Source organism: Sus scrofa, chromosome 7 (assembly GCF_000003025.6).
Source record: "Sus scrofa isolate TJ Tabasco breed Duroc chromosome 7, Sscrofa11.1, whole genome shotgun sequence".
NCBI classification, from domain to species: domain Eukaryota; kingdom Metazoa; phylum Chordata; class Mammalia; order Artiodactyla; family Suidae; genus Sus; species Sus scrofa.
Genome location: NC_010449.5, coordinates 64,706,237 through 64,727,519, shown reverse-complemented (window position 1 = coordinate 64,727,519; position 21,283 = coordinate 64,706,237). Strand labels below are relative to the sequence as shown.

General features: G+C 38.2%; 1 protein-coding gene across 2 annotated transcripts in view; it reads left to right on the top strand.

Annotated features, from left to right (window-relative positions):
- The window catches only part of KIAA0391 (KIAA0391 ortholog), a 142,759-nt gene that overhangs the window by 35,753 nt on the left and 85,723 nt on the right, over positions 1 to 21,283 (top strand). For both annotated transcript variants that reach the window (XM_021099168.1, XM_021099167.1), the window contains one exon: positions 19,314 to 19,421. In XM_021099168.1, coding sequence (XP_020954827.1) covers positions 19,314 to 19,421 — 108 coding nt within the window. The remainder of the gene's footprint in view (positions 1 to 19,313; positions 19,422 to 21,283) is intronic.

The following is a 21,283-nucleotide window of genomic DNA, read 5'->3' as shown; positions in this document are numbered from 1 at the left end:
AAAGGTTGCACTACAGGCAATCCCCAGCAGAGAACACTTGATTTATGAATCATCTCTACATGCATGTGTACTGCAGGAGCTGTGGATATAGCGTTTCTCAAGAGGATGGGCTGGGTGATCTCTGGCCCTGAATATGGAGGAACAATTGACATGTAGACATATTTTTCTTACACATATAGAGGCAGTTAGGTTATTACCACTATAGAGATTCATCCATTCTGCCACCCTATGAAGACAGAAACCCATTTCTGGGTTAGGAACAGGAAGAAGGGAAGTGATTTTCCCAGTATCCTATTTTAAAACCCTAGGAGTTTTAAATGGTGACAAACTCTTGGTAGAACTTATTCTGTTTACCAAAGCACACATAGAGGCTTTTGTAGCATAGACTTTTTTGTAGTCAGCTCATTTAATTTTACTGAGTCCTTCCAATAGCTCTTTGAAGTGGATAGCCCCACTTTATGCTGAGACCCAGCAAAGAAGATATGACCAAAGTCATATCTGCTAGTGGATAGCCCAGTAGAGAAGATGCAGACCCAAACTGGCTAATCCCTAGTCTAGGCTCTTTTAGCATCCTCACAGCAGCTTTGAGGGCTTGTGGGTGTACCTGAGGAGGATAATAGTAATATGGTATTCAAAGTTATTAAAGGAAATGTTGAGTTTGGTCCGCTTTTCAAGGTGAACAATCAAGCATCTGTAAAGATTCTTAAAAAGAGCCTTGGGCAACCCTTCACAATCGCTTTTCTTTGGGAGTTCTTTCTGAGGAATCTTAGTTAAGTTTTACCTGTATATAGTGCCCCATTTTTCAATGAGACTTTTCTCTCCCTTACTTGAAAAGTAAGTGCTTACTTTCTGATTTTGGGTGGGGGAGAAGTTTTCCAGTGAGTTTTAACTATGCAGTATTTTTACCTTGTTTTGTTTTGGGATCATCTAGTGAAAGGACTTAAATATTTTGGATGCTTGCTTCCAAGGAAGTGGGGAAGTTAGGCACCAAGTTGATGTTTTAGAGCTGGTTCCTGGTTGGTTGTGAAGCAGAGGGGATTTCCAGGGTGTGTAAGTGTGGATGAATTTCTTTAACTGAAAGCAGAATTAGAAAAAAAAAAAAAAATAGAGTGGTTAACAGCGTTTTTGGGTTTTCAGGATCCAAGCCATGTTATTGCCTTTCTTTGCCTGGTTCATTCCTTTCTAATTTAGGAGCAAGATTCTACAATGGAGCAGGGTGGGGGTGCGGATATGTTGTCTTTTTGCCTTTATTTTAGCTGTTCTTCTGTGTCTGTCAGGGTATGTTATGAAAGGAAAGGAGAGTGGAATTAAAAAGAATACAGCTTTTTGTCCTGTCTATTAATTTAATTTCTAAACTATCTTTACCTGAATAAGGTCTTTTTGCCCAAAGCCTAGGTAGAATTTAAGAAGTAACTTTAGGACTTCCCTTGCCACAGTGGGTTGAGGATCCAGTGTTCTTACTTCAGCAGCTCAGGTTGCTACTGTGGTACATGGTTGATCCCTGGCCTGGGAATTTCCACATACCACAGGCATGGCCAAAAAAAAAAAAAAAAAAAAGAAAAAAGAAAAGAAAAGAAATAGCCTTATATTCTGAATTACTTTCTGCTCGGGGTAGTTAGTAGAAAAAAAATCCATTTGGAAATATACCTAGCTGCTGCAGAGCATGTGTTTAACTCATGATTCTAGATGGTTGAGAATCCTTTTTTTTTTTTTTTTTTTTTTTTTAATGGCTGCATGTATGGCATATAGAAGCTCCCAGGCTAGGGGTCGAATTGTAGCTGCAGCCACAGCCACAGGAACACAGGATCCAAGCCACTTCTGTGACCTACACCGCAGCTCATGGCAATGCTGGATACTGAATCCCACTGAATGAGACCAGGGATAGAACCTGCATCCTCATGGGTACTAGTTGGGTTTGTTACTGCTAAGCCACAACTGGAACTCCCTAGAATTCTTTTTTTTTTTTTTTTTTTCCCCACTGTACAGCAAGGGGATCAAGTTATCCTTACATGTATACATTACAATTGCATTTTTTTTCCCCACCCTTTGTTCTGTTGCAACATGACTATCTAGACAAGGTTCTCAGTGCTACTCAGCAGGATCTCCTTGTAAATCTATTCTAAGTTGTGTCTGATAAGCCCAAGCTCCCCATCCCTCCCACTCCCTCCCCCTCCCATCAGGCAGCCACAAGTCTTTTCTCCAAGTCCCATTTTCTTTTCTGAGGAGATGTTCATTTGTGCCGGATATTAGATTCCGGTTATGTGATATCATATGGTATTTGTCTTTGTCTTTCTGGCTCATTTCACTCAGTATGAGATTCTCTAGTTCCATCCATGTTGCTGCAAATGGCATTATGTCATTCTTTTTTATGGCTGAATAGTATTCCATTGTGTATATATACCACATCTTCCTAATCCAATCATCTGTTGATGGACATTTGGGTTGTTTCCATGTCCTGGCTATTGTGAATAGTGCTGCAATGAACATGCGGGTGCATGTGTCTCTTTTAAGTAGAGTTTTGTCTGGATATATGCCCAAGAATGGGATTGTGGGGTCATATGGAAGTTCTATGTATAGATTTCTAAGGTATCTCCAAACTGTTCTCCATAGTGGCTGTACCAGTTTACATTCCCACCAACAGTGCAGGAGGGTTCCCTTTTCTCCACAGCCCCTCCAGCACTTGTTCTTTGTGGATTTATTAATGATGGCCATTCTGACAGGTGTGAGGTGGTATCTCATGGTTCCCTAGAATTCTTTAGTGAAACTTTTTCAGTCTTTTATGTAATTGATACTGGGCAATCATTTTGTCTTCCTCCTTTTTTTTCATTTTTCAAGGTGTATAGTTTTTCATTCTGTCCAATGACATGATGGTAATTTAATTACTTATTCAGCCCTCTGTTAATAGATATCCAGATGTTTTAGTCTTTTACTATTACAAAAAAGCAACAGTGAATCACCTTACCCACTTGCAGTTTCTCACATGTTCTAAGACAGCTATAAGATTCCTACAGATTGAATTGCTAGGGCAATGGAAGTGTATCAGTCCTTTTTTTTTCTTTTCATTTTTGACCGCTCTGCAGCATGTGATGAATTTCTGGGGCAGGGATCAGATCCAAACTGCAATTTTGACCTATGCCATAGCTGCAGCAACACCAAATCATTTAACTCACTGCACCAGGCTGGGAATTGAACCTGCATCCTGGTGCTACAAAGACACTGCTAATCCTCTTGTGCCACAGTGGGAACTCTGAGATTTACCAGTTTTGATTGGCTTTCATGAAAATTTTATCAATACACGCATATACTAATCAACAAAGTTTGAGAATTCTTGTTTTTCCACATCTTTTGATTGATCAAACATTTTAATCTTTGCCTATCTGAAGTGAAAAATGGCACTTCAGTGTAGGGTTTCTTAATGGGTAAGTCAAGTACCTTTCCATAGATATGAAAAATTGTGATTTGAATTACAATTTTTCGAGGCTATTTTTCTTATGCACATTTAAAAATAGTCAAATTTATCGAACTTTTCTTTTATGGCTCCTTGATTTCATACTTAAAGAGGCCTTTTATCTCCTTTTTTTTTTTAGGGCCACACCCACGGCATATGGAGGTTCCCAGGCTAGAGGTGGAATCAGAGCTACAGCTGATGGCCTATGCCGCAGCCACAGCAATGCCAGATCCAAGCCACGTCTGTGACCTACAGCACAGCTCACGGCAACGCCGAATCCTTAACCCACTGAGTGAGGCCAGGGATCAAACCCGAAACCTCATGGTATTCATTACTACTGCACCACGGCAGGAACTCCCAAAAGGCCTTTTTCTTTATAAGATTATTTAAGAATGACCAAACACAAACTGAAACCTCCTTTCGCCCTGAACTGCTTCTGTTGTTTTATGTTTACATTTTGGATCCGTTGAGAATTTTTTCTGATGTAGGCGTGGTAGGGTTTCTACTTGATTCCCCTCCCCCCACCCTGTCATGGTAACTACCTAGTTGTGTCAGCACCATTTATTTAACATCCCATCTTTTCTCCTACTTAGTTGTGATGCCGCTTTCAGCAAATATCAATTTCCCAAATATATTTGGATCGGTTTCTGGACTTACTATTCTCAACCATTAAACTGTGTACATGACCAACACTGTATTGACTATTGTAGTTTTATAATAAGTCAGCAAAAGAACTCTTGAAGGGCGTTTGCATTTCTCTCCCATTTTGCAAAGACCTTGTAAGAAAGGACAATAGTCTTGATTGATATCCCTTCTTAAAAAATAGGCCACAGGAGTTCCCGTCGGGGCGCAGTGGTTAATGAATCCGACTAGGAACCATGAGATTGCGGGTTTGGTCCCTGCCCTTGCTCAGTGGGTTAACGATCCGGCATTGCTGTGAGCTGTAGTGTAGGTTGCAGACGCCGCTCGGATCCCGTGTTGCTGTGGCTCTGGTGTAGACTGACAGCTGCAGCTCCGATTCGACCCCTTGCCTGGGAATCTCCATATGATGTGGGAGTGGCCCAAGAAATAGCAAAAAGACCAAAAAAAAAAAAAAAAAATAGGCCACAACTCATTAATATGGACTGTTCGGGAAGAAGGAAAAACTGTGATCAGGCAGGTGCCAGGAGGTTGAAGCTCTTGTGAGGACTATTCCACCATCTTTAAATATGGTTGTTTTGTTGTGTTCTGGCTTTCAGGGTTCCCAGCTTGAGTTTTGTTGCTCTGCTCCACTATACCTAAGATAATAGCATGGATTTCTAGGTTTCTAACCCAAGTCTACTACTTACTAGTTATGTGATTTACTTAACTTTTCTGTACTCTAGTCTCCTAATCTGTTAAGTGGGGAAAATGGGAATACCATTGATAGGGGAATAAAAAAGTTAATATATGGAAAATACTTAGAATTCTTGTTTTTCTATATTTTTGTGATATACATGGCACATGGAAAGCACTGTAAAAGTCTTTGTATTATTATTATTTGGCCTGGATATACATAAGATTTTTTTTCTTCAACTAAAATTAAAACTTTTGTGGGAAGAAGACAAGGTGATTTTTTTTATTAAGTTTCCCTGAACCTCATGAGTCTTTAAAGATATATTTTTTATCTTAGGAAATTTTTTAAAAAATGATTTATTTTCATCTTTTTCTTCTGATTTATTTCTTAGGAACACCCTTATGAGGTTTAGGTTGGATCTCTAGTCTCTGTCTTTTGTATCTGTGTTGTTCTTTCTTTTATCCTTTTGTTCTTTTCCTCTGCATTCTATTGGAATTTTTCAAATTTGTTTTGCATGGCATAAAATCCATACTCTTGTATATTGTTTCCATCTTTACTGCTTTCAATGAAGATTTTAATTCTGTTGCATGTTGTTTCTTCTTGGATCTGTTGCCATTCTCTTCTTAAAGCTCATTGCTCTTTCTTTATAAATACAACTCAGTTTGCTCTCTTATACTAAGAGCACAATGATGCGGTGAGTCCTCTGCCTATCCCCTGAGTTTTTTGGTGTTTCCCAGAGCCTCCTTCCTCTTTTCCTACTCGACCCACTCCTTTCTATGCCTCTCTGCCACCTGTATGCCAATGATTCACAGATCACTGTAGCTTCTGCCCTCACATTCTCACGGAACCCCAAGATTCCTGTTGGACATCTTCCTGAATAACATTCTTTCATGACAGAATAAGAGTGATAAACTGTTTTATTCTTTGTCTGAAAATGCTTACTTGAATGATAGTTTAACTATAGAGAATTTAGTATTTTCCTTCAACACAGTGAAGATAGTATTCCATTGTCTTTTGCCCTCTATTTTAGTCACTGTTTTTTTTTGTTTGTTTGTTTGTTTGTTTTTTGTTTTTTGTCTTTTTGCTATTTCTTTGGGCCGCTTCCATGGCATATGGAGGTTCCCAGGCTAGGGGTTGAATCAGGTTTTTTAATTTTCACTGCTGGTGTCTCACTATGATAGGTACATATCCATGTATTTATTTTTCCTGTTTGGGATTTGCTGAGCTTCCTGAATATGAGGTTTCATGTCTTGAATCAATTCTGAGTAATTCTCAGGCCTTATATCTTCAAATATTGCTTCTCCTGAAATTTCTATTAGACTTTTGTTGGACTCTTTCACTCTCTTCTCCATGTCACTTATTCTCTCTATCATATATTTGATGAGGAGTTTTGCCCTAATGTTTTAATAATTTAAAGACCGTAAAATTGACCCATTTTAAGTATATAGTTCTGTGATTTTGAATAAATTTATCACTTATCTATCACCACAATTTAGTTTTAGAATACTTTTATTACCCCAAAAAGTTTCATCATGTCCTTTTGAGGTCAATCCCCACTCCTCCTCCCAGCCCTAGTCACTACCAACCTGCTCCCTGTCTCTGTAGTTTTGCCTTTACTAAATATTTCATATAGATAGAATTATTTAATCTGTAATTGTCATCTTTCACTAAATGTTGTTTGTTTTTACAGTATATTAGATTTGGTTTTAAACATGTTTTTGAGTTCATTTGTATCATTACGTGTATCAGAAGTTCCTTTTCCTTGCTGAGTAATATTTCAGTGAATGAATATACCAGAGTTCTTTTCTTGATGACTTTTTTTTTTTTTTTTTTTTGGTCTTTTTTTGCTATTTCTTGGGCCACTCCTGTGGCATATGGAGGTTCCCAGGCTAGGAGTCGAATCGGAGCCATAGCCACTGGCCTACACCAGAGCCACAGCAACGCAGGATCCGAGCTGCATCTGTGACCTACACCACAGCTCACGGCAACGCAGGATCCTTAACCCACTGAGCAAGGCCAGGGATCGAACCCGCAACCTCATGGTTCCTAGTCAGATTCGTTAACCACTGCGCCACGACGGGAACTCCCAGAGTTCTTTTCGTAAGGGCTGCAGCTGCAGCACATTGAAGTTCCCAGGCCAGGCTAGGGGTCAGATTGGAGCTGCAGCTGCCACAGTCACAGCAATGCTGGATCCGAGCTGCATCTGCAACCTACACTATGGCTGTGGCAATGCAGGATTCTTGACCTACTGAATGAGGCAAGGGGTCAAACCTACATCCTCAGGGACACTAAAAAAACCAGCGGAGCCACAGTGGGAACTCTTGCAATTTGTTTATTCACCAGGGGGTGGACATTTGGATTTTCCCCCATCCACTTAATTCCATTTATTTTAGAATTTTAATTGTAAAACTTCTCTTTGAAATTTTTTTTTTCATTTTTTTCACAGTCTCTGTCTTTTCTTTTTTTCCCCCTTTTTTCCCCATCCCTCAGCATGTGGAGTTCCCTGGCTAGGGATCAGATCCGAGCTGTAGTTGCAATTTAAGCTGCAGCTATGGCGATACTGGATCCTTAACCCACTATGCCAAGCTGGGGATCGAACCTGCTTCCCATTGCTCCCGAGACACCACTGATCCTCTTGTACCACAGCGGGAACTCTGTGTTTTCTTAAGCTCAGATTCTTCTTTTATGTTTTCATTATTTTTTATGTACTTATTTTATGTTTTCTCTTAGGTTTTTCTGTTATCCTTTATCCTGAGTTCTTTGGGCTCTAATCCTATTATGTCAGGGGACTCTCACACACGATAGGTAATTTACTTTTGTATTTTACAATTTTGGGTTGGTGAGGTCCATTTAGAGGGGCTTGTTTTTTCTACGAGAATCCCTTTGTTGTCCAGATTGTTGATTGTGTCTCTCCAGAGAAGTTTTGTGTATGATTCTGCCAAGTGCCCAAGAGGTATTACTGGATCAGAACCAGTTTTTATGTAAATTTTCATTAGAGCATAATGGTTTTGTGTCATATAGTTTGTCTAAATTTGTATTTCAAGGCCATTTAAGACGTTAGCCTGAAGTTTCTATTTCTTAAGGGATTTTTTTCCTACTTAGACCCTAGCAGAGATAGAGAAGCTGGTGTATTGTGTTGTGTTTTGTTTTTTGGTTTTTGGCTGCCCCACAGCATATGGAGTTCCCAGGCCAGGGATCAGATCTGAGCCACAGTTGCAACCTACACCATAGTTGTGGCAACATCGGATCCTTTAACCCACTGTCCCCAGCTGGGGATTGAACCTGCATCTTGGCACTGCAGAGACGCTGCTGATCCTGTTGTGCCATAGTGGGAACTCCTAGTGTATTGTTTTGACATCAGTGTGCTCATTTGTAAAGGTTCTTCTTTTATTGTTGAGTTCACTGTCAGTTTTCCCCCTCATTTGAGCCCAGGATTTGATAGATCTCCAGTTCCCCTGGGACTATCAAAAGCCAAGCCCTATTTGCTGACACCCATCCCATTTCTGCTTTTTCCTTTTCTCCTGGACAACGTTAGCATCAACTCTTATCCTTACCATTCTGGTGTCCACATCTGGTTTCATTTCTGGCACTTAGAAATTTCTCTTTCTTTCTTAAAAGTTCAGCCATGTATTAAGTAGCTCTGTTGTAGTTTATCCAGCCTTTTTAGGTATTTGTAAGAAGTGTTTTTTTGTTTTGTTTTTTGTTTTTGCTTTGTTTGCTTTTTGTTTTTGGCTGTGTTTGTGGCATGCAGAATGAGGACGTTCCCAGGCCAGGAACTAAACCTGTACCACAGCAGTAACCTGAGCCACAGCAATGACAGTGCTGGATCCTTAAACTCCCTGAGCCACCAGCAAACTCTCCAGAAGGTTTTTTGTTTGTTTCTTCATCTTACTGGAGTCAGAAAACTCACATAAGATTGTAAATATTTTTAAATAGGATTCTACACTATAGTAACTATAATTACTGAATGAAAACCATTAAAATATAACTTGCTATTAAATTGAGTATAAACTTTCTAAGATTATCAGTTGTTAGATTGCAGTGAGATTTTGTAGACATGTGACTCCATTTTTTCAAGGCTACATTAAGGCAGTCATATTAGAGTTCTTTTTGTTTTGGATTTATTTGGATCCTGTGGTTTAAAGAAGGCACATGAAGGAATTTGCCCGTTGATGCAGAGATGCATTTTTTTTAATTGTTGTTCCCATGTTAAGAACAGTGCTTCCAACCAAAATAGCTGGTATTCCCCTGTTTTTCCATATCCACTGTGACTAAAGCCAGTTGTTTTAATTCTCCCTTTTAATCTTTGGAAAATATTATCTGATGTTTGTAGTACATTGGATATAATTAACATGTTAAGATCACTGCTTCTTTTATAATGTAAAGTTTTGAATAGATATTTTTATAGTCCTTCTGTTTCCCCTTAGTTGCTAGAGTAGGAAATTAACTAAATAAAATAAGTGAGAGGTCTATTTTTAATTTCCTGGTGAAATTTGTATCAAAGTCTCAGAATAGAAGTAAACATCTTAAACATATGGATCATCCCCCAAATTTGAAGAATTTTAACCTCTTCTAAGTGGAAGGTTAAAAAAGAAGTTAGTGTTTCTTTGAATATTATTTGTTGAGAAAAATCAGTCACTTAACCTATTTGCTTTCTCATCCATTGTGTAGAAGAGTCAAGTTATACTGCCACGAATGTTGTGAGCGTCATTTATAATTATGAAGGCAACTTTTTGATGGCAGGAGCTGGGATCACCTCGTTCTACACTTATAGGGCCATTCTTTTATTTTTCTCTCTTGCTGTCTGTCCATCTTTGGATCCTTTTGAGACTCATTTTTTCATTAGGTAACAACCACAAAGCAACAAATAGCAGTTCTGCTTCATTGCTTCTAATGAAAGATTGGATAATATTAAAAAAAATTGAAAAGTTGTTGTTGCTTTTTTGTTTTGTTTTGGCTGCATCCATGACATGCGGAAGTTCCCGGGCCAGGGCTGCAGCCCTAAAAAGATTAAAAAAAAAAAAAATTGGTGGATTTTCATACCCCAGGTCATAGTTAAGTACAATTCCAGCAGTGGCCTAGAAAGAAATAATTGGTCTTCCCTTAAATTTACTATTTATTAAAATAGCTAAGCTTGCATATTTGCAATGCCCTTATGCTATAGTCAGTGTGCTCTCTCAGTCAGCTCTTTCTTTGTCATGCCTTATCAGCAAGGTCTATGCAATGGCTTTTAAGTGCAGTGATATATAATTTCTTTAGTTTGTAAAGTGAGCGTCTTGTGGGTCTACTGGAAATATTACAGAGTAATAAAGGTATTACTCCCTGACTGATAACATATTTAATAAGCAGAGCTTTAGGAATGGGGGAAAAAACCAACAACCTGACATCTTGGATTTTCCTATCTGTCTATTAGAAGATGTGTATCGGAAGGATAATCTTTGGATGGGGTTATATTACACATCCTGTGATTGCACAGAGGTTCCTGAGACTCACCTTTCAAACAAACCTTCTCAAGTTTAGCCTTTTTCATTCTGTGGTTTTAAGGGATTTCCAAGAGTTGTTAACATAGAATGTCAGAACTGGAAGGGGATTTTGTAAGTTCTCTAGCTTAACTCTTGATTTTCACAGATGTCCATTTTTCCAGTAATACTGAACTAGCTTAGTTTGTCATTACACTCCTGAAGTGAATGTAATGAGTACCAAGAGCAGCCCCGAGATGATAAATTGGAACTATAATGGGAATCTTTATCATGGTAGTTATTAGTGACACCTGAATAGAAATTTAATGCATTTGTTTGGTTTTCCTTAGTTCCTACAGACTGAAACAAGAAATGGTCATATTGTATGTAAACTGTTTTAATTTCCTTGATGGTTTTTTTCCATTTATAAAAAATAATATTCCTCTTCCAAGCAGGATTTAGTTAGTTTTGATAGAAATTGGAACTTTCTAAACATTTTACAGGAAGTCGATTTGAGCAGAGAAATTTTAAAATAGTGCTTTGCTGAGTAAAAGGAAAGAGAATGGTCCCAAATAACTGGAGTTGGCAGGAATAGCAAAGCTGAAGAAGCAAGTGACATGTGAAAGACTATGTGTGGATCGCCAGTTATTTTTGTTTGTTTATTTTTGTCTGATGACATGTAAATATGGTATATAAATCAGAAAATGCTTTTGGCACTCATAGTACACCTAGTACTGTCAGATGTGTAGGAGGGTATCCACAGAACTGTGGTGTGTAATCTGCTCTCCCAAGAGTTACGGTGTGCTGGAGAAAACAAAATTGGTTTATGAAGCAAGTAATACTTCAGTCAAAGCTTTTAGATCAATGGTTATTTTAAAGATGAAATATACATTACTGTTAGGATTTTCTTCCTTTTCTTTTTCAGTCAGCTTTATTAAGGTATAATTTACACATAATATAATTTGCCAATGTACAGTTCAGTGAGTTTTGACAAATACATGCCGTTGTGTCATAACCTCCATAATCAAGATATGGGACATTTTATTCACCCCCAAAGGTTCCCTTGTATTTATTGCAGTCAGTTCCCTCTCCCTCCTTCTTCAAAGCATGAATCTGCTTTCTGTTGGTATGGTTTGGCCTTATGTTTTATATAAATGAAATCATACAATCTGTAAATAGCCTTTTATGTCTGCTTTTTTTTTTTTTTCCACTTAGCATAATACTTTTGAGATCCATGTTTCTGTGTGTATCAGTAGTTTCTTTTTTGGGCTTCCCTGGTAGCCTAGTGGTTTAAGGATTCCTTGTTCTCCCTGTTATGGCTTGGGTTTGATTCCTGGCCCAGGAACTTCTGCATGCTCCAGGAGTGACCAAAATTTTTTTTCTTCTTGTTGATGAATAGTAAAACATTGTCTGGATATCCCACGTTTTTCCCTGGTCATTCACTAGTTAAGGGACATTTGACTTGTTTACAGTTTGAGGCAGTTACTAATAAAGCATTATTAACGTTCACTTGTAAGTCTTTTTGTGGATATACATTTTCATTTTTCTTCCATAAATACCTATAGGTGGGATTGTTAATAAATGTATACTTAACCTTGTACGAAACTGCCAAACTGTTTTCCAGAGTGTGGTTGTGTCATTTTACATGTCATTAGCAATATTTGACAGTTCCAGTTGCTGCAAGTACTTAATATGGTCAGTCTCTTAAATTTTAACCATTCTGGTGGGTGGATAATGATTTCTCACTCTGGTTTTAAATTTGCAGTTCCCTAATGACTAATGGTGTTGAGTATCTTTTCATGTGCTTATTGACGTAAAGAAGCTTCTTTATCTTTGTAATTTTGATACAGTGGTATTCTCTAATCTACAGCCAATATGCGGGTTTTGTCACTTGTCTCAACAAGGTTCTTTTTAAGTTTTTCTTTCCCTCAGATCCAATCCAGGATTATTCATTGGGTTTAGTTGTCATGTTTCTTTGGTCTCTTTTTATCTGCAACAAAAATCTCAGTTTTCTTCATCTTTCTTTGACCTTGACTTTTTCTAAATATAAGGGTATAGGGGAGTTCCTGCTGTGGCACAGTAGGTTAATGTTCCCAGCTTGTGTCTGTGGCAGTGCTGGTTCGATCCTCAGCCTTGTGCAGTGGGTTGAGGATCTGATGTTTCTGCAGCTGTGGTGTAGGTCACAGCTCTGGCTTGGATTTGATCCCTGGCCTGGGAACTTCGTTATGCCACATTTGGGAGTAGCCAAAAAAGAAAATAGAAAAAAAAAGTAAAGGTATAGCCTATTATTTTGTAGATGGTCTCTCAGTTTGGTTTTTGCCTGATATTTCCTTACGATTAGATTCAGGCTATGCATTTTTGGCAAGAATATCACCAAAATGCTCTTGTATCCTTGTCGGAGGCAGCATATCAAGAGACATTATTATTTTGTAGATAGCCTCTCGATTTGGTTTTTACCTATTTCCTTATGATTAGGTTCAGGCTATGCATTTTTGGCAAGAGTATCACAAAAATGCTGTTGTATCCTTGTCAGAGGCAACAAACATATCAAGAGACACACTCTGTGAATATTGGTGATGACTATGTTGCCCAAGAAATTTTTGCTTTTCCTGATGTGCAGAATTCTGTTTTCATCTAGGTTTGGTCCTTGTATTTATATTTCATAGTTTTAGCTTTTAGGTTTAGGCTTATGATTTATAATAAGATAATTTTTGATTACCAAAGAGGAATTGTGAGGGGGAGGGATACATTAAGAGTTGGGGATTAACATATGCACACTACTATATATAAAATAGATAAACAATAGGGACCTACTCTATAGCACAGGGAAATATACTCAGGATTCTATAATAACCTACATAAGAAAAGAATCTGAAACAGAATGGATATATGTATATGTATAACTGAATCACTTCGCTATACACCTGAAACTAACACAATATTGTAAGTCAACCATACTCCAATAAAATTTAAAAAACTTTTTTAGTGTGATGTGAAATAGGGATTGGGGTTCATTTTTTACCCAACTTTTTCCCTTGTTCATTTACTTAATTTTCTGTTTTCTGTTTCTCTGATTCTACATTTTATTATTCTGCTTTCTTTGAAATTTAATTTGCTCTTTTCCTAGCTAAAAGTAAAAACTTAGATCAGTGATTTTTAGACCTTTTCAAGTAAGTGTTTAAAGCTAAGTATTGCTCTAATGCAGCCCAATTTAATGTTGATATTTCGATGTTTAATATTTTATTATCACTTCAAAATATTTCTGATATTTAATATTTTATTGTTACCTTGGTTCAAAATATTTCCTGTGTAGCTTCTCTTTTGACCCATGGGTTATTTAGAAGTATTATTTAGAAATATTTGGAACTTTTCTAAATATCTGACTGCTTTTGGTTTCATTTGTGTGTGTGTGTGTGTGTGTGTGTGTGTGTGTGGTGTGTGTAATCAGCAAACCTATTCTTTCAGATTTTAATATTTTGAAATGCATTGAGACTTACTTTATGAGCTAGAACTGCCCATATGTACTTGAAAAGAAGAAATATCCTGTCATCATTGGATATATTGTCCCTTAGATATTAGTCAAGTCAAAGTGGTTAATAGTGTAGGTTAGGTCTTCTCTACTTTCTCATTTTCACCTACTTGTTCTAACAATTATGGAGAGGGGAATATTGAAATTAGCATTTATGATTATAGACTTTTATGTTCCTCTCTTCAATTCTGTTGTTTTGCTTCATATATTTCAAAGCTGTGTTCTTATTTATAAATATGACTTCCAGATATATTGATTTTGTTGTCATTAAAAAGTATCCCTTTGTATTTTTGTAATAATTGCTTTCTTGAAATTTATTTTGTCTAAAATTAGTGTTTCCACTCCACCTTTCTTAAGTTTACTGATGCATGATAAATATTTTCTTCTTACTTTTCACTTTCAACTTGTCCATATCTTTATATTTAAAGTACATCTCATATAAGTAGTGTTTTTGATAGGGTTGAATTCAATATTTTAATCAAATGGGACTACATCAGACTAAAAAACTTGTGCACAGTGAAGGAAATTATCAACATAATGAAAACACCACCTGAATGGGAGAGGATATTTGCAAATGTTCTATCTGATAAGGGGTTAATATCCAAAATATACAAATAACTCGTAGATCTTAATATCAAAAAACAAAATAATCCAGTTAAAAAGTGGCAGAGGGGAGTTCCTGTTGCAGCGCAGTGGTTAACGAATCCGACTAGGAACCATGAGGTTGCGGGTTCGATCCCTGGCCTTGCTCAGTGGGTTAAGGATCTGGCATTGCCGTGAGCTGTGGTGTAGGTTTCAGACATGGCTCGGATCCTGCGTTGTTGTGGCTGTGGTGTAGGCTGGTGGCTACAGCTCCGATTCGACCCCTAGCCTGGGAACCTCCATATGCCGCAGGAGCGGCCCAAGAAATGGCAAAAAGACAAAAAAAAAAAAAAAAAAGTGGCAGAGACCTGAATAGACATTTTTCCAGATAAGACATACAGATATCCAATAGGCATATGAAAAGATGCCCAACATCACTGATCACCAGGGAAATGAAAATCAAAACCACATAGAGATATTACCTCACCCTGCTGGAATGATTATTATCAAAAAGACAGCAAATAATAAGTGCTAGTGAGGATGTGGAGAAAAGTGAACCCTTGCGCACTGCTGATGGGAATGTAAACTGGTAATGGGAAACAGTAAGGGAGTTCCACAGAAAACTGAAAACAGAACTTCCATATGATCCAGCAAGTCCACTCCTGGGTATTTATCCAAAGAAAACAAAAACACTAATTTGAAGAGATATACGCACACCAGTGTTCACTGTGGCATTGTTTACAATAGTCCAGATAATGGAAGCAATCTAAGTGCCCACCAATAGATGAATGGATAAAGAAGATGTGGCCTGCATGTGTGTATAGTTTAGGTGTATATATCGCAATGGAATATTACTCAGCCATAGAGAAGAATGAAAATTTTCCATTTTTAACAACATGGCTGTACCTAAAGGATATGATGCTAAGTGAAAGAAGTCAGACAGAGAAAGACAAATACTGCTTGATTTCACTTACACGTGGAGTCTAAAAACCACACAAATGAACAAACAGCAAAACAGAAACAGAGTCGTAGATACAGAGAACAAACAGGTGTTTGCCAGAGGATATGGGGGTGGAGGCTGAGAGGAATAGGTGAGAGATTAAGAGGTACAAGCTTCCCAGTTACAAAATAAATGAATTACAGGTATGAAATGTACAGTGTGGGGAATATAGTCAATAATAATGTAGTATCTTTCTATGGTCACAGATTGTAACTTGATTTATTGTGATAATTTTGAAATGTATAGAAATAGCAAATTGCTATGTTGTGCATCAAGAATCAACATAGAGTTGTAGGTAAATTATACTTCAGAAATAACCAAACTTGGCAGTTACCGTTGTGGCACAGCAGAAATGAATCTGACTAGGAACCATGAGGTGGCAGGCTCGAATACTGGCCTCGCTCAGTAGTTTAAGGACCTGGCATTGCTGTGAGCTGTGGTGTAGGTCGAAGACATGGCTCGGATCCCACATTGCTGTGATTGTGGTGCGGTTCACCGGCCACAGCTCTGATTCAACCCCTAGCCTGGGAACTTCCATATGCTGCAGGTATGGCTCTAAAAAGCAAAAAAAAAAAAAAAAAAAAAAAAAAAAACCCAAAAACCGAAAAACCAAGCTAACTCACAAGGGAGTTGTGGTTGTGACTCAAAGGATTACGAACCCAACTAGTATCCATGAGGATGTGGGTTCTATCCCTGGCCTCGCTCAGTGGGTTAAGGATCCAGCATTGCCCTAAGCTGTGGTGTAGGTCATAGACGAGACTCTGATCTGACATAGCTGTGGCTGTGGCTGTGGCTGGCAACTGCAGCTATGATTTGACCCCTAGCCTGGGAACTTCCATATGTGGTAGGTGTCCCCCCCACACACACACCCAAGGGGAAAAAAATAACAAAACAAAAAACCAGCAAGCAAAAAAACCAAGCAAGCTCACAAAAGAAGAGATCAGATTTGTGGTTATCAGAGGCAGTGGGTGGGAGAGGGGCAAATTGGATAAAGTTAGTCCAAAGGCACAAACTTCCAGTTATTTAGATAATTAAGTACTAGGGATATAATGTATAACGTGATAAATATAATCAACATTTCTGTATATTGTATATAAAAGTTGTTAAGAGAGTAAACCCTAAAAGTTCTCATAACAAGAAAAAAATTTTTTTTTCTTTTTCTTTTTTCTTCCCTTTTTTTTTTTTTTGGCTGCACCTTTGCCACATGGAAGTTCCTGGGCCAGGGATCTAATCTGAACTGCAGCTATGACCTATGCCATAGCATCAGCCAGAACCACTGCAGAGACTACAGGGGATCCTTAACCTGCTGTATCACCCCAAGAATTTTTTTCTTTCTAAAAATATTTTGTGTCTATTGAGTTGATGAATGTTCACTAAATTTATTGTGGTAATCATTCCATGATGTATGTAAGTCAAATCATTATGCTGTACACCTTAAACTTATACAATGCTGTATGTCAATTATATCACCATAAAATTGGAAGGTAAAAACAAAATACGTCTCTTATAAACAGCATTTTTTTTTAGTTGCACCTGCCACCAACTGTGGAATATCCTAGGCCAAGGATTGAACCTGTGCCACAGCAGTGACCTGAGCCACTGCAGTGACAGTGCTGGATCCCCAATCTGCTGCACCACAAGAGAACTCCTATAAGCAACATTTTGATGGAGATGAATTTAAATACTTTATTTTGTTACTTGTTTTATATTCATCCCCCAAATTTTTGGTCCCTCTGTTCCTATTGTCATGTTCTTTTGGGTTAATCAAATTAAAAAAAAAAAAAAGATTTCACTGCATTCTTTTTTTTTTTTCTTTGTTAGCCAATGCTGAGGCATATGGAGTTCCTGGGCCAGTCTAACTTGGTTAGACTCAGACTCCAGAGTCTGCTACTTTTGCAGTGGATAGTAAATCTTTGCTCAGGGCTTTAAAGTCTCCTCTGTACATGTACAGATCAAGAATTAGCCAAGGATTGGAGCAGATTTACACACAGACTTTTGCACTTCCTTCTTTTCTAGCATCCCTTCTCTCACTTTCCAGCCTGGCTGGCAGCCCCACCTTTTGTCTTCCGATTTCTGTAGCTTTCTGCTTGATTTTCAGCTGCCCCTGCCCGCCCTGCTGACTAGAGAGTGCCCTCTAGCAAAAAGCTAAATATAGGTACATTGCTCCTGGTGCAGTTCACTTCTTTTCTGGTTATCCATATATAGATGACATGTTATCTATCAAATGTTGTGGCCTTAAGCAGAGACAGTCACCTATTACTATTATTATACCTAATGGTTCTAGGGTTTGACTAGACTCAGTTGTATGGTTCTTGCTTGACTCTTCTACTGTTGTAATCAAATGAAGGCTGCAGTCATCTTGAAATCTTTCTCCCATAGATCTGACGGTTGATGTTGGCTTTTGGCTGGGACTCAACTGGACTGTCAAGTAGAATACCTATACCTGACCTATGCCTGGGCTTTTTAATGATGGTTGGGTTTCAAGAGCAAACATCCTAAGAGGGAGAGCCAGATAGATGTTTATTGCCTTTTATTACCTAGCTGCAGAAATCACATAGTGTCACTTTTGCCACATTCATCTTCTGAGACAGTCACAAGAACCGCCTCTATTCAAGTGGAGAGAATTAGACTCCACCTTTTGAGAGGAGAAGAGTGTCAAAGAATTTTCAGACATGTTTTAAAACCACCAAACCTTCTTTCAAATGTTGCGTTCCCTCTAGTTTCTACCTGCTTTTGGTCATTCTTTCATACCTTCAAATAGTTATTTTTAATAGAGAAAATACTGTATTATATGGTAGTTCCACCAGAAGTGGAACTTCCTCTCCTCTTCTTACCTTTATAAGCACTCATTACATTTGACATTTAATATATTAACTTATTTTGTTTATTTTGTGTCTCCCATTAAAATGCAAACCCATTAAATTGGGTTTTATCTTTGGTAACTGCTGGGTATGTAGCAGGTCCTCAACAAATGTTTGTTGAATGAATGAATGAATGAATGAATGAATGTTCAGCCCTTCCAAATAGTCATAAGTAAACAAACCCTCTTTTTTTTTTTCCTTTTTTTGGCCACACCTATGGCACATGGAAGTTCCCGGGCCAGGAATTGAATTCAAGCCACAGATGTAATCTCTGCCACAGCTGCAGCAATGCCAGACCCTTACCCACTATGCTGGGCTGGGGATCCAACTCATGCCGCCACAGAGACACCACCGCTGGATCCCTCACCTGCTGGGCCACAGTGAAAACTCCAGCAAAGTTTTGATGACAAAGGAGGAGCTACAGATTATAGAGCTTTGTTTTCTCAGTGCAGGTGCGCTGGTGGACTGGCATTTATGAGATTCACTCCTCCTTGGCTTACAAAACAGGACATAAAGATTTTGATATTTTATTCTCATCATGACTACCATGTGTGTCAATTTAGTGGACTAGGTAACTGATTATAGATCAAATGAAATACCATGTGAAATATTTTGTGAAGTATAAAGCATTCAGAGATTGTAAGATGTATCAGTTAAATACATGCAGTTGTATCTATTAGTCTGATCATTTCAGATTTCATTTCACAGAGCATCTTTTTTTAAAATTTTTTGTCTTTTCTAGGGCCGCACCCATGGCACATGGACGTTCCCATGCTAGGAGTCTAATCGGAGCTGTAGCCACTGGCCTACACCACAGCCACAGCAACTCGGGATCTGAGCCGCGTCTGCGACCTTCACCACAGCTCACGGCAACGCTGGATCCTTAACCCACTGAGCAAGGCCAGGGATCGAACCCGCAACCTCATGGTTCCTAGTTGGATTCTTTAACCACGGCGCCACGACGGGAACTCCATCACAGAGCATCTGTGTGTGTGCGTGTGTATTTAAATGGTGAATATTTTGATTTAACAGAACAATAGTAAAAGTCATATCAGTGTGTTTATAATAAAGACCTTACTAGGTTCATATTAATATTTTTATCTGACTTTTCTTTTTTAGGAACTTAAGAGATTTCAGAACTTCGTAAAATACTGTCCTCCTTTTGATATTGTCATTGATGGGCTCAATGTTGCCAAGATGTTTCCTAAAGCTCGTGAATCACAAGTTGTAAGTACAAATTTTATTTTGTTATTCTGCATCTCTAGAAATATGTACTGTACCCATTTGTGATCTTCCTTGGGTCTCTTAGCTCCCCCATTTTCTTTTCCTCTAAAATTAAGTTCCCAGAGGTGCCACAGTGGCCAGCCAGTCATCTAAAATTCACTGTTTTCATCTTTGGCATGTAAGTGGCTCTTACAGGCTGGGCAAGAGTGAGAGATTAAAAAGTCTAGTAACAAAGGTCCAGTGTAGTCCTTTTTGGGTAACCTTTAGCTAACCTTCTGCTATATCTCTCCTCTTTAGAGGTACTCTATCTTGTCCCTGTGGATCTCACCCCTCCATTTGAAATTTTTCAACATGTGCTATTAAGAGAGATCAGTCACTCATTACTCACATTTGTGTTTTTCCAAACATACCATGTTACATAAATTAACCTAAGAAATTCTTTTTTTTTTTGTAAAATAATTTTTTGTTCTATTAATTTCTGTGTCCTGGTAGTTTCTAATAGGAATACCATGATTTTTTATAATGCTAGTGAGCAATTATTTTAATCCCAATTTTAGAGGCTAGAAAATTAAGGTCAGTTTTGTACAGCAAGTCCTTCGAAAGCAGTTATAACGTCATACATTTTAAAAGATTCTAGCAGATTTTGGCAAACAGAGAAGCAGAGAACAAATGGTGGGCTATGGTAATCATAGTCATCTGCCACTACTTTTAGCTTTTAAAATAATTTAGGAAGTTCCCTTGTGGTGCAGTGGATTAAGGGTCTGTTGTTGCTGCAGGTGTGGTGAAGGTCCCAACTTCAGCATGGGTTCGATCCCTGGCCCAGTAACTTCCACATGCTGTGGGTGTGGCCAAAAAAATTTTTTTTTAAATTAACATTAGCAACAGTTGATATGACAGGTAATTGTTATTACCCAGCTCTTCAGAGCACTATTATCTTGTGGCAGTGCCCTGGTATTATATTTGGGAAACCTAACCTCGGAGACTCATCTTAGAGGTGCCACCTGAATAGTATTTCATAGTGTTTTAAATAGCTTTAAAGTAGCATTCTAGTTTAAAAGTTAAGAATGGGGATTCTGGAGCCAGACTCTTGACATTCAGTTTGCCACTTTTAATTGCTTTCATAGTTTGAGCAAGTTACTTAATGTCTCTATGCCTTAGTTTCCCAATCTGTAAAACAGTACCTATCTCTTAAAGAGTTAAGGAGAATACTTGGCATATACCAAGTACTTAATAGGTGTAACTATTGCTATGATTGCTATTCAGATTAACTTTCCATCCTGCTGTATAACACTGGAAACTATATCTAGTCACTTATAATGGAGCATGGTAATGTGAGAAAAAAGAATGTATACATGTATGTGTGACTGGGTCACCTTGTGGTACAGTAGAAAATTGACAGATCACTGTAAACCAGCTCTAATGGAAAAAATAAAAATCATTATAAAAAAGTTAACTTTCCAAGTGGAACCACAATTCTTGCTTGCAGCCAACCCCTATTTAGCAATTTCAGATTTTCTCCTGTCATGTCATCCATGTCAATGGAGTTAAAATACAAATCTCTGCCTTAGTATTAGACTAAATATTAGTGTTAGACTCTAGGTCAGGTACTCAAATAATACTTGATTGAGAAATAGAGTTCCCATTGTGGCTTAACAGGTTAAGAACCTGACTAGTATCCATGATATGCCGGTTTGATCCCTGGCCTCCCTCAGTGGGTTAAGGACCCAGCATTGCAATGAGCTGTAGTGTAGGTTGCAGACATGGCTTGGATCCAATGTTGCTGTGGCTGTGGTGTAGGCTGGCAGCTGCAGTTCCTATTTGACCCCTAGCCTGGGAACTTCCACATGCCGCTGGTGCAGCCCTGA